At 39.6% G+C, this 14,480-nt stretch overlaps 1 protein-coding gene across 1 annotated transcript in view; it reads right to left on the bottom strand.

The window, feature by feature from the left end:
- The window catches only part of Galntl6 (polypeptide N-acetylgalactosaminyltransferase like 6), an 852,377-nt gene that overhangs the window by 128,855 nt on the left and 709,042 nt on the right, over window positions 1-14,480 (bottom strand). The window contains exon 7 of the mRNA XM_008847131.1: window positions 6,172-6,289. Coding sequence (XP_008845353.1) covers window positions 6,172-6,289 — 118 coding nt within the window. The remainder of the gene's footprint in view (window positions 1-6,171; window positions 6,290-14,480) is intronic.

The following is a 14,480-nucleotide window of genomic DNA, read 5'->3' as shown; positions in this document are numbered from 1 at the left end:
TTTTTTTTGTCTTTTTGAGACAGGGTCTCCCTGTAGCCCCAGATGTCCTGGTCTCACTATGTAGACCAGGCTGGCGTTGAACTCACAGATATCCGCCTGCCTCTGCCTCTCAAATCCTGGGACCACAGGTGTGCACCACCATGCCTGGCAAATATTTGGATCTTAAACACACCACGTAAAGAGGGCAACATCACGCAACAAAAGATGGTCACGTAGAATATTATAATCCAGCGAGAGTGGCTTTCTAGGAGGGTCGTGGGACTCCCAGGCTTGTTATATTCATTTTATGACATGCAGGTCTCATACTTATCCTGCCTAGAGCTTGGAGTGTTTCTGTACAGCTGAAGTTATGTATGGATCAAGAGATTGTTCTGGCTCTGCAGAAGGATGAGAAAGACTGGACTAAATGGTAGGATCTTCTGAGAATGGGAAAAGGAATCCCCAGTTTAATTTAATGTTCTTCTACCTGAGTCCAACTTTATGCCTGAGCCCCAAGCTTCTGCCCAAGTCTCTAGGCTGCCTTCTAAATTACTTGTTGGTGCCTAGTTTGTGCTCACTGCCGACTTTTACTTTCTGAGAGGCGTTTTCTTCAAAGGACAGAGCTTTTGAAAATGCTAATACTTGCACTTTTATCTTTGGAGAATGGATGTGTCCTAGTTTACTTTCAGTTGCTGTGACAAAACACTGATCAAAACCAACTTGGGAAGGAAAGGGTTTATTTGGCTTACAGCACAGTTCATTATCAAGGGAAGCCAAGGCAGGAACTCAGGGCAGGAACTTGGAGCACAGACTATAGAGGAATACTGATTACTGGCTTGTTCCCCTGGCATGTGCTCAGCCTGCTTTCTTGTAAAATACAGGACCACCTGCCCAGGGGTGGCACCACCCACAGTGGGCTGGGCCCTCTGTAATGTCACTCACCAATCAAGAAAATGCCTCAGAGATATGGTCACAGGCCAGTCCAATGGAGGCAATTCCCTAATTGAGGTTCCCTCTACCTAGGTGTGTAAAGATGACAACTAAAGCCATCCAGCCTGAATGTACAATGAATTGTGAAGAATCAATAATCTTAAGGTGGTTTTAACATTATTTCAGTAATTTTAACACCACAGTGTTTAAACATGTGGGCAGTCTTCTAGTCTCAACCATGCAGTCTACCTTGGTCTCCCTGTCATTTCCAGTTGCAACTACAAATTGAGTACCTGGAACTATGCCTAGTATAAAGTAGATGCTCAATAAAATCTGTGTGAATGATTGGCTAAATACTGCTTTCTCTTCCCTTGCAACAGAGGAAACTATGTTTTCCAGACAGCAGGACAGTTCCATAGATGAACTCACAGCAATGGAGGTAATTCCCTAATTGAGGTTCAGCATTCACAAGAGCTCAAGCCACACAAAATCCCAACATTTCAGAGGGAGGCTGGCAAGAATTCCCAGCCTTAGCTGAGGAACTATTGCAATTGATAGCTGCTGGAAGAGGGATAGTCGACTTTTCTTTGAGGGTGTTATGTTTGGTAAATTGACCAGGCCCCAAGGGAATGGACCCATACCCAAGAGCATTTGGGGAACACAAATTAGACTCAATAGGCCTTCAAAAACAGAGGACATGAAGTTGGGGAATAGTAATTTGAGTGTGGAGATTGCAAGTGGGATTTGAATATAATCAAAATACACTGGAAATTTTCAAAGAATTAAAATTATTTTTTAAAAAACTATTTTATCATTTTTTATGTGTATGAGTATATTGCCTGTGTGTAGGTAAGTGTACCTGTGTCATACAGTGTCCATGGAGGTCAGAAGTTAGTGTTGGATTCCCCTGGAACTGGAATTATATATGGTTGTAACCTGCCATGTAGGTGCTGGGAACTGAACTTAGGCCCTTTGCAAAAGCAGCCAGAGCTCATAACTGCTGAGCCATATTTCCAGTCACCTCAATAAAAATTATTTTACAAATAAATAAAAACTGAAAAAAAAAGAAGACAGCTGGGTGATTCCGGCCCTCGCAGATTCATTTTGAGAAAAGTACAGGGCAGGGTGTTGTGACCCATCACAGCTCTTGAGAAGCAGAGGCAAGTGGATCTCTGTGAGACTGAGGCCAACCAGCCTGGTCTACATAGTAAGTTTCAGGCCAACTGAGGCTACAGGGAGACTGTCTAAAAAAAAAAAAAAAAAAAGTGCAGGCTGAATTCAATGTAGGCAAATTCTTTCTTTAGAGAGAGATCTTTTCCTTAGCTAACTCCTAAAAATTACACTGTCTGGCTTTTAAATCATGCCATGAAATCTACTCCTATTTTTAGAAAAATTAATAGGGAGAAAGACACTTGAACTTTATTAACAGAGCAATGTTAGACCTTCATATGACAGAATTTTCTAGAGACATTTTCGTTTGTCAACTGTCAAAAACGTTTGTGAAGTAATTTTCTGTTTGTTTGAAGAGTAAACAGGAAGAAAAGGTGTCTGATAACAACTGTTTATAAAAATTTTTTAAATGATAATATTTAAGTCATAGACTTAGAATAATTTAATTTTTATGGTGTAAAATGCATCTTCAAACTCTATGTCATCCACCCCTGTGTTCCATACCTTAAGTGCTGCCCAGTATGTATCTTGCAGTACTTTACACCGTAAGATTAATCACAATTTATGGGACATGTCAAAAAATGCAGATGCTTGATTTTTCTTTCTTTCTTTTTTTAATTACCATTCAACAGAGCTATTTTGCACAAAGGCTTTTGATTGATTCCTTTTACACAAATTTTTCTGGCTTCAATGCAGATTCTACCTAGAAGTCTGATCAAGTTTGTCTACCTCATAAATACTAACAGAGAGGGAGAAAACCCAAGGTCAGAAAACAGTAGTGAGAAGAATGAAGGGGTTTGTCTGAAATGGGACCCTGTTAAAACATAACTATCAGCAAAGAATCTGTCATTCTAACCGAACAACCTGGGCTCATTCAGTCCCGAGTTTCCATTACTGTTGCTATGGTTTTTAGACAAAGACGAGAGGGCTGCAATCCGATTATATCTTTCACAATGACAGATAACTGAAAAACAGGAAATGGGGTAATAAAATCTTGGGTCATCCAGAAGAGATGTGATAGGTACAAGTGACACTGTAGTGAGATGGAAGTTCGTTTGCCTAAACAGTGCCTTTGTGATTTAGAATGGAAGTATAGTCCTTTCAACAGCAATTTTGCCTATCCGCTCATTATTCAAAGACAGATATCTCTTGCTGATGGGAAATTCTCTCTAATATTTTAAACTTCAAGCAGTCACGAATCCAGAGAACATAAAGGAAAATGTCTTGAACTATGAAAAATAAAAAATATCTTTTCAATTTTGATATTACAAAATGCAATTTTGATATTAAAAATACCACAGTGCAGTGTTTTCATTAATGCTAGGATCAAATGTAGTGCTCTGTGTTTTTTTAATGTTTGTTTTTTATTTAATTATTATTTGTTTAGTGTGTGTGTGTGTGTGTGTGTGTGTGTGTGTGTGTGTGTGTATGGTGGGGGCAGGGAGGGCCACAGAATGCTTTTAGCAGTCAGAGGACAATTTTCAGGAGTCAGGTCTCTCCTCCACCTTGCTTTGAGGCAGGGTCTCTCTTGATTTTGCTCTGGACTGTGCACTCCAAGCTCACTAGCCGGAAGGCTTCTGGGTGATACTCTGTCTCCACCTCCATCTCACCACAGGAGTGCTGGGATTTCAGAAGTACACCACTGCATCTGGCTCTTTGCGTGTGTTCCAGTGATCGAGCCCAGGCCATCATGCTTGCACGGCAAGTGTTTTTACCCACCAAACCATATTTCCCAGCCCTGTTTTTTCCAGTTGAAGATATTATCATAGGCTTTGCAGGTAGCTAATATTTGGGCAACATTTAATAATAGTATTTTACCAAGTTTAGCAGAAAAGTTTTCTGCTGTGCTAATTAGATTATAATGAGGATGCTATCTGCATTCATAGGAGAACTCATTAGGTAGGGGTCAAAAGATTAACAGTGTACTAGAGAATGATGGGTTTCTATGAATTGTGTGTTAAACCATTTCATGTTTCTGCAGTCTTAACAATGAAGCTGAAACAAGGCACTTAATCCCCAAGCAGCGCTAGATAATTTATTTAATATTTAAAACTTAAAAATTTAATCTTAGGGATCTGTAAGCCTCAGTTTCTTCATCTGTAAAATGAAATGACAATGTACATCTTTTATGCTTGTGATTTTAAAATCAGCTAATGCACAAAGTATTCAGTTCAGTATTTGGATTACAGCTCTAAGTAAATGTAGTGGATATTGTTTCTGTAACTATTACTGCCCTTTTACCTTCTTTTTTTCCTTAAAAAGTATTTTAATTATTATTTTTATTTTATGTGTATAATGCCTGCATGTAGGTGGGTGCATGCAGGGGGGAGGTCAGAGTCCCTGGAAATGGAGTCACTGATGGTTTTTAATCACAATGTGGGTGTAGGGAATCAAACCAAGGTCCTCTGCAACACCAGCCAGTGTTCTTAACTGCCCACGTGGAACCATTTCTCCAGCCCTGTATTGCCATTTTACCTTCTGTCATGTTGCTACAACAAGATGTGTAACTATTGCTCTAACAGAGGAACCCAAAGATACTGGTAAGCTCAGAGGCTTAAAACAATACATCTACAAATGTAAGAAAAATATCTTAGATGCAAAATTATGTGTGTTTGACTGGGCGAAAAATACAATAATTTAGTATTATGGTATTGAAAGGTGGGGGGCAGATTTCAGCTGTCCTGAAGCCTGTAATCACACCTTCTAGTTTCCATTGAGGATGTTCATTTTCTGACCCTTTGAGGAAAGCATGACATTTCTGTTAATGCACAGCTATAGTCTAATAAAAGCCAGTTTGCCATTTACTCTCCATAAATTAAAATATTTTAGTTGGGTTCTTACATTTGACTTTTATTATGTTCAGAGTGTATTTTCTTTCAGCAAGACTTGTTTGGACTTTGTAATAGAAATAATTAGCAAAACGGAACTTAGTGAGATTTCTGTATGACAATGTTATAAGGGTCAACCTTTAGTTCTCAATAAACAATAGCTGAATTGAAGGGAAGAAAGGAAAGTTTCTTTATAAAATTTCACTTTCAAAAAATATTGGCAGTCTGGAATATGATTTTTACATGATTTATTTTGCTTTAACTAGTCTTCATAATTTAAAGTTTGTCATTTATAGTCCATGAAATTTGATGAAATTTGTCATTTATAATCCAAGAAATTTGATGAAATTTGATAAGCACACATATGTATGTATATATACAGTATGTTCATACATGTACATAATAAAGCATAGCATTTTATTGACAATTGTTCACTAAAGCAAATACAGACCTGGGTAATCCCAGATAGAAATAAGCAAAAAACTTGCTTGTAGCTAGCCAGCTCACACCTGACATCTTAGCACTTTGGAGGCTGAGGCAGAAGGATGACCATGAGGTTGAGGCCACACTGGGTTACATAGTTTCAGGTCAGCCTGAACAATGTGGGGCCCTGTCTAAAAACAAAATAAAATGAAACAAAACTGAACACTTGCTCTTCAATTTGTCATTTATTTATTATTTATTATTTTATTTTATGTGTATTAGTGTATTGTCTGCCTCTCTGCAAGTGCAACATGTAATGCAGTGCCCATGGAGGTCATAAGAAGGTATTGAATTCCCTAGAATTTTGAGTTAGGACGGTTGTTAGCCACCATGTGGGTGCTGGGAACTGAACCCGGGTCCTCTGCAAGAGCAGTCAGTGCTCTTAACCACTCAGCCATCTCTCCAACCCTGTCATTTATATTTTTAAGTTAACTTATCAGTTCTTGGAATTTTGGAATAGCTGGTTAGAATCCAGAACCTGAGCTGCTAGCTCTTGTTTGAATATGAAAGGCAAAATTCCTGTAACTTGATTTCTTCTTAATTCATTGTAATTCTTATGTCTTTATAAGTTGCCCATCTATAAACAGAGTGTAAAGGATTTTTCACATGGCTTGTCTATGTGTCCTTGTAACCCTAGGAGGAGTCTCTTATCCAAAAGCTCCCTACAGAGGTGTTGCTTCAAATTACAACATAGATCACAAAGGGAAGAGAGGATATTCTGTAAGAACTGTCAAAAGCTCGTAAATGTAAATGTGGAGTGCAAAGAGTTGTGGTAGCTTACCTTAAAAGAGATTTCATATTGCTCTCCTCCCCAGATTTCTAAACCTGGATCGTAGCCACCCAATTCCCAAAACCATTTTCGATCCACAGCAAAGAGACCTCCAGCCATGACAGGAGACCTGGGAGACAGACAAAACAAACAGTGTTTAAGGACCAGGAACATCAGAGGCTTATGGCAGTTTGCTTGGAAAACTGCAAAATTCATGATCTGGTTTAGTGGTCAGCTGGTTTTCACCATGATTATCTGTAAGTAGATATAAGTTCCTTCTTTTCTCCTTCCTTCCTTCCTTCCTTCCTTCCTTCCTTCCTTCCTTCCTTCCTTCCTTCCTTTTTTTCTTTTTGAGACAGGATGTCCCTGTAGCTCTAGCTGACCTGGAACTCATTATGTTGCCCAAGCTGGACTTGAACTCAGAGATCTGCCAGCCTCTGCCCCCAGAGTGCTGGGACTGAAGGTGTGTACCACCACGTTGGGGGCTGGATGTCGAATTCTTCTGGCGCTTCTTAGTGAATTGGAGGCAGAGGATTAATCTGTGTGAATATTAAACTCTGCAATCCAGTTTCTGATACAAAAAAGATTTTGCAGAATCACATTTGTCCATCTGCTTATCATTAAAGAGAAATACATCAATGTTAGAAATATTGGTCAGTTTTATAGATTTTCCTTAAATTGAGAGAGATCATTTACTATCAGACAGAGAAGGGTGGTAAAAACGTAGACAATTTCTTTGGTTTTATCTCTCAGAGTGTACTCACTGAGCACCTATCTACTGTATCCAATTCGTGTCCAATTCACTGACTGAAGTAGTAGAATAAAATAAACCAATCAGAATTGGCTACTTAATGATAATGACAGCTTTGGAATTAAAAACAGTTTTCTTACTTTGTAGTATTCTTTGTAGACCTTCTCTGCCTAAGTACTCACTACATTTAAATAACAGTTTTCATAAATTCTGCAATATAGGATGTATTGTCATCATGTTGCTTTATTAAAAGATAACCACTGTGTGGTTTCCCTAAGACTCTTTGCAATTTAAAGGTGGTTTGCCTGCTCCATTTCCCTCCCTCCTTCCCTTGTTCCTTCTCTCCTTCCCTCCTGTGTTCGCTCTCTTTCTCCCTCCCTCTTTCCCTCTCTCCTTACCAAATTACCTCAGCATTTCCTTACAATGGCCCTGTGTCTATCATCCCTACATATGCGTTTAAAGAAACAGCAGAGGCCAGGTGTGGTGATGCACACCTTTAATCCCAGCACTCAGGAGGCATAGGCAGGTGGATCTCTGTGAGTTAGAGGCCAGCCTGGTCTACACTGCAAGTTCCAGGCCAGCTGGGGTTATCTATAGGGAAGCCCTGTCTCAAAAAACAAAACAAAACAAAACAAACAAAAAACCCCCCACAAAAAAACAAAAAACAAAAAACAAAAAAACAGGCAGAGAAGTAAGGAGCTTTGCCCACGGCTGGCAAGTAGGATGTGGAGCTGAGGCTGAATGGGACCTTGGTTCTCTGATTTCACAGCCTTTTTGCTCTCTACTATCACACTCTGCTTCAGTGTGTGAGAGGGTGAAGCCAGATGTCCTAGTTTGTTCTTCATTGCTGTGACAAAACACTCGGACCATTACCAACTTGGGGAGGAAAGGGTTTATTCAGCTTATATCTCCCAGGTTGTAGCTCATCAGGGAGCCGGAGGTAGGAACTCAGGGCAGGAACATGGAGGCAGGAGCTGGAGCACAGACCATGGAGGAACACTGCTTATTGGCTTGCTCCAACTGGCCCCTGCTCAGACTGCTTTCTTATACAATACAGGCCCACCTGCCCAGGGGTGGCACCACCCACAGTGGGCTGGGTCCTCCCACATCACTCATCAAGAAGAGTCCACAGGCCAGTCCAATAGAGGCAATTCCCGGATTGAGGCTCCCTCAACCCAGGTGTGTCAAGTTGACACTAAAGCTATCCAGCACACCAGACAAGCGGATGCATGTGGGTAAACAACTGGAGAACATCTTTGTGGAGACCAAGCAAGTATAGAAAGACTACACTGCCAACATAGCCAATGTGAGTTTTGACTAAAATTTGAAACTGAAGATAATGACCAGCAGCATGGCGCATTCAGTGTTCAACATTCAGCATTTTGATATGCAAACATGATGCACACAATGCTTTATAGACTGAAGACTAGATCTCACTATTGTTCTATTGACTCTTGAGGAAAAATAAAACCCTGAATTTAAATGTGATTCAGATTTTAGGGACTTTTGAGTGCTAAGATGGTATTGTTTTAATTACAAGAGGAATATTTTTAAAGATTCTTAAAAATTTTAATTATGTATATGTGTTTGCATGAATGTATCACATGAGTATCAGTGCCAACGGAGGGTAGAAGAGGGTACTGGATTTCCTGGAGCTGGAATTACAGGTTGCAAGTCACCCGACTGGGTGCTGGGAACTGAACTTGGGCCCTCTTGAAAAGCAGTATGGGCTCTTAACTGTTATACCATCTCTCCAGTCCCAAGATGAATATTTTTGAGGGTATAGATGGTAAGAGTAAAGATCTAGAAGAAAGATTTATCTGTTCCCCTAGGAAAGTGAGCAGGAAATAGTCTCATGTAATTTTAAAATTCTGTTTGAAACAAAATTTCGGGAATCAGCTGTACCTTACTCTACCCCTCTCTCCAGCAGCCTATTTTTCCTCAATTTTCTGCACACAGCATTTCAGAATCGAATTACAGTAATAGCTGGAACAAACCAGGACTGTAATATTTATCGGGTGCAAATTCCCAATGCACACATTACCATAGCTGCAACCTTTGCTTCTACAGGGCTGGGCTACATGTCAACAGCAATTCTCAGTCCTAGTCAGTCCACACCAGAAATAGAATGATTATAACATACAAGTGCATCCTCTGTGTAAAACTGCAATATCAACCTTCATCAAAATTACCCTGCTAAGAATGAGTCTCAAAACTAAAATTATCAAAGATACAGTAATAGAGAGATTGGACCAAAGAAACTCTGAAATTGATTTTTAAATTATAAATATTTCTGCAAGTTATAATCTTATTTTAAAATAATTTTATAAAAAGCCTATGCAATATATTTTAGGTTAATCTGTCCATGTAATAACTTAAATTCAAATGAATTTATCAATTACTGTAAGAGTATTGAAATCTATGAGGATAATTCTGTATTTATTTGTTCTTGCTGTTCTATTGGTTTTTTTTTGCTTCATGTATTTTTATAGCTCTAATAGTGCAGAAATATTTAGGATTTTTTTGCTCTTGATGAATTGACCTCATTATAACTAGGAAATGGTTATTATTATTCCTGGTAATATTCTTTGCTCTATCATCTATTTTGTATTACTACTACAACCACTTTAACTTTCTTGCCTTCTCCAAATGCCAGTATTTGTAATTTTTTCTTTTAACTTTTTAACCATTTTTGTCTTCATACTGAGAGTGGTTTACTGATTTGATGACATAATTTAGCTGGTAGAGTGCTTGCCTAGCATACATGAAGCCCCGGGTTAGATCCCCAGCACCTTATAAAACTGGGTATGGTGGGGCACACCTCTAAACTCAGCTCTCAGGAAGTGGAAGCAGAAGGATCATCAGTTCATGGTCATCCTCAGCTACATAATGAGTTGAAGTTAGTCTGGGCTACTTTGTAAAAAAAAAAAAAAGTGGGAGAAATTAGGATGTTCACTGAGAGGGGCGGAGGGAGGGACATGCAGGGGACCATGGGGGTGGAGGGGAGGGAACTTAGGAGAGGGGGGATGGTGGAAGGTGGGTGTTGTCAGGGGGAAGGTGGGGAAAATGGGGCATTTGGACTGGGGAAGGAGGAGGGAGGTTGGACAGGAGAAGAGAGAGGAGAGATGAATGAACCTTGGTAGTGTGGAAAGCCAGAGGGAAGTATTTTGGCTCTGGAGGCCCTGAGAAATACACATACAGTGTCTGAACGTTAGTGCATGTGTATACCTGGGGGCTGTAAGGCAAGGAGCACAGTGCCAGACCTCTCTTCGAATTGCTGGTCAGAGTAGTCCAAGAGATTCCCAAAATAACAGGCTATTACTGAAGTCCTGGGTTATTGCCCAGAACTTGAAAATAAGACCCTACTGCTCAAGACAGGATGTATTTTGACAAAGGACTTGGAGCAATGGAGCTGAAACTGACCTGGAAATCGTCTCCCTGAAGACTAGCTCTCATAGTTCTAGAGGATTACTATGCAAGCTGCTAAGGGAGAAGATCAATAAAAAGTCCAACCCAGCTCTAAAGCCCAATAATTACAATAACTGGCTCAGGAAACCACCTCTACTGGCACAGTAGTGGCTTTGTTATCTTGGGGGTGGGGTTAGCTGACAACTACCTAATTTGACTTAAAGCCCTCTCAGTGGGAGGGAACTCATGGGTGGCACTGTAATTATAGCTAAATACATATGGCTGGAGAGTTCACAGACCCTAGAGAAAAACCCTACCTCTGTCATATCTCTAGACAAATGAAATTTCTTACCATATTCTAAATATGGATCCTTATATTTACAGACAAGTGTACCATATACCACTCATCAAAAAAGCTTTTTGCAACAGTTGGAGGTTATTACAGAGTTCCACAACTGGTAACACACAGAGAATACATGTTTGAGAGATGCCCATCCCTAAGTGACACATCCACAGTGTAACTTCTATACCTAAGGCTCACAGAACATAGCAGAACAGGGGTGGAGAGACTACTAGCGCATACCTCAGCTCTCATACAACAGAGTGTGATACATACAGAAGGCCACAACCTACTATGTTTTAGAGAATAAGAGACTGCAGAGTGTGTGTCCCTGGATAGGACTCCTATATTAAACCTCATCCACCCATGGCTCAGGGACCATTGTGGAAGAGGGGGCAGAAAGATTATAAGTTGGTCCATGAACATAGAAAACAGAGGTTTTCAGGCCACTGAAAGCTCCCTCATGTGAACTTGCAACAATGATGACGGTGTGCACAAGACCCATGCTGACTGAGACAAGGGCCCAGAGTGGAGAGAGAGAGAGAAATGGGCAGCAGGTCAGTCCTAGCCTGAGAACTGTTGGCAGCTGATTACTGCTGCGTGAGGGAGAGTAAACCTTCCTTAAGATCACTAGATAGGCTGACTAGACTCCAGTGGATGAACTTGCACTGAAGGATATCTGGGTACAAATGCTTGACCTGATAGGACTAATATATATGACAGAAATCATGAGGTCTGGTGGGGGTGGGTGAGTTATGTGCGGGCATGGTTGGGGGGGGGTCTAAATTTGATTAAGAACAATTGTATGAAATGCATGAAAACGCAATAAAAATATTTTTTAAAAGTGGGTTTCTTGTAGGTGACATGTATGCACTTTCATTTTTAATTGGTCCGTTTAGAATCTTTGCTTTTTAACATGATTGATAAGGTTAGATTTAAGCCTACAATATTCTACTTTATTTTCTCTTTATATAAAGTATGTCCATTTGTCTCACTGTACACCCCTGGCTGGCCTGGAACCCTCTATGTAGACCAGGGTAGTCTTAAATTCACAGAGATCCACTTGGGTCAGTCTCCTGAGTGCTGGGATTAAAGGCATGTGGCACCATACCCGGCAATTTGTCAATTTTTTTATTAATTGAAGACGTTTTTGACAGTGAACTTCCATTTCTCTTTCTTCAAATTTTGTACTTTGTATATTTTACTACATTTTTTATACCCCACATTGTGGTGTTCATATTTTATAGTAATTATGCTTTTTAAACATTCACATAATAACTTTTTATTATGAATATTATAAGATACATGAAATAATATTAGGAACACTGCTTTTGTATTCCATTGGATTTAAATGGCACTGAAGAAAAATCCAATATTGTAATGTCCTATACACCCGAGTCTGTGGATTGAACTGCAGCCCCTATCACACTCTAAAGAGTCACTTCCAGGGCACTATGTACTGAATTCAAAAGAAATGAGTGGTTATGTCCTGCTCTGTTAAAGATAAGAGAGTTTAGTGTGTCATTGTTTTCTTCTTAGTAGATAAACAAGAGAAGTCAACTATTTTCTGCATATTCTTTTACTGTCTTTTTCATTTTAAATAAAAACTGATCACTTGAAACTCTCTGCTGGTCCTGTTTCCCACAACATCCCTTGGCCTGTCTACTTAAGGCTTCATTTCTTCCAAAGTATTCTTTTTGTTTTTCTTTCCTTGGGAATGAGAACACACTGTAGACATGGTTTAATGTGGCTCCGTGTCCATGTAACTTTTGACTTAATGTGAGCTATGAGCATTGTTCACAATATCACAAATCAATCCTTGAGATTTGCAATTAAAAACACTTGTCATTCCTGGGATGACTTTTAAAATTCATGTGGCCATGAAGAGTCTTTATTCTTCAGGCCGTAGAAATATGAAACTTTTCTGAATGCCTAATGGAAGTCAATTTTCTGTTTCATACAAATGTTGTTGAGCTATGTAATAAATATGCTTTCCCTTTTACTTACGGCAACTAGCTTACTTTCCAACAGTTACTGAGCCTATAATGTCGAAGTTTACTGATGCCATCCTTTATTTGGTAGCAGTGACAAACCCTTTATGCTCTCATTTGCAAGAGTATATTTCAGAATGTGTGGCTGGTTGGCTTTTCTAAAGTAGACTATTTACTTAAAGCTGTTTCTTTGTCCTGCAACCCCACAGCAGTCTAAGGAGCTGCCAAACTTCTTAATAGAATAGTTTCCATTTCAAGTATTGATTCTTAACTCTATATATTAAAAAATGTAGACTTTTAATAAAAAACTTTCTCGCAGGTATTTTTGCCTCCTTTCTCACATGTTCAGGCACCAAGTACTATTTCAAAGTTTAATGCTCATCATGTAACATTTGGGGCTAGAATAATGAAAACAAACGTAATATTGAAAAATAAATGTATGTGAAAAATATTGTAAAATATGCAAACAATTAAAACAGGTTGTGTAATGTGAAAGAAATGTCAGTTTGGCCTTTTAGGAAATAAATTGGCTCTTAACTTTCCTTCATTTCTGTGGCTACAGTGAGAATTCTGGGCATGTGGGCTGCAATGTGAATTTGATCAGAAGCGAAATGACACAGCTTCCCTCAGGACTCAGTCTAGCCAAGTCAATCAACATAAAGACAAACCACATGATTTTCAATTATGTAACCAGAAACTTTTAGTTTGCCTGTAGCTCAGAACTCTTTCAACTAAAAAAAAATAATTATTTTCAACAAGAAATCAATCATGGAGAAAATGATATTTAAAATGCAACTGTAGTACTTTTAAGTAGTAAATCATATCTTAAATTAAGATTTTTCATAAAGCATTTTAATGATGTGTATGTCTGTGGGCATTTGTGCATGAATTCAGTGCCCATGGAGACCAGAAGAGGGCGTCATATCCCTGGAGCTGGAATTTTAGGCAGTTATGAGCCACCTGATATGGGTGCTGGGAACTGAACTCAGGTCCTCTGGAAGAGCAGTACATGCTCCTAACCATTGGGCCATCTCTCCAGCTTGTTAAGTTAGGATTTTGAAAAGATTCCTTAAAATCATTTTTGAGGGACTAGAGAGATGGCTCAGAGGTTAAGAGCACTGACTGCTTTTTCAAAGGACTCAGGTTCGATTCCCAGCACCCACATGGTGGCTAACAACCTTCTGTAACTCCAGTTCCAGACGAAGCAGACACCCTCTTCAGACTTCTGCGGCATTGCATGACGTGGGTGCACTCTCATCCATGTAGGCAATACACTCACACACATAAAATAAAATAAAATAAAATAAAAAAGCATATTTGAGTGACCTCCTAATTTTTTATAGTGAAATGCAGTAGTGCAAGGATGACAGAGGACTATTATCCCTCCTCTATTACTGGAGGAGGTGCTCACTCCAGGGGCAAAGAGTCACTCTAGTCCTGAGCTGAGAGAAAGAGGTCTTCTTTTAGAAGGCTAAGTTGCAGAAATAGAGGGAAAATGTGATGGCAATCACAGCAATCTGAGCCTTCTGTCAACTTCCCTGTCTTGGGACTATGAATGCATAAAGGGAGAAACAACTTGGAGAACATAGGAACTGCAAGAGTAGCTCAGGTGACACAGCTTAATACTGAAAGCTCAAGCTTATACCTGGAGTCAGCCATGCTGTGTAAATGGAGGCACATTCTGCTCTGGGCACTCTTAAGACATCCATGCACCAAGTAACTATATTCCTTAGCATCATTACACTTCTTGCTTCTAACACTGGGTGGCACAAGATGACCATTTACACACACACGCGCGCACACACACACACACGCACACACACACACACAC

Source organism: Nannospalax galili, unplaced genomic scaffold (genome assembly GCF_000622305.1).
Source record: "Nannospalax galili isolate Female #2095 unplaced genomic scaffold, S.galili_v1.0 scaffold461, whole genome shotgun sequence".
Taxonomy (NCBI): Eukaryota; Metazoa; Chordata; class Mammalia; order Rodentia; family Spalacidae; genus Nannospalax; species Nannospalax galili.
Note: the sequence above shows the minus strand (reverse complement) of the source record. Positions and strands in the feature narration are given on the sequence as shown.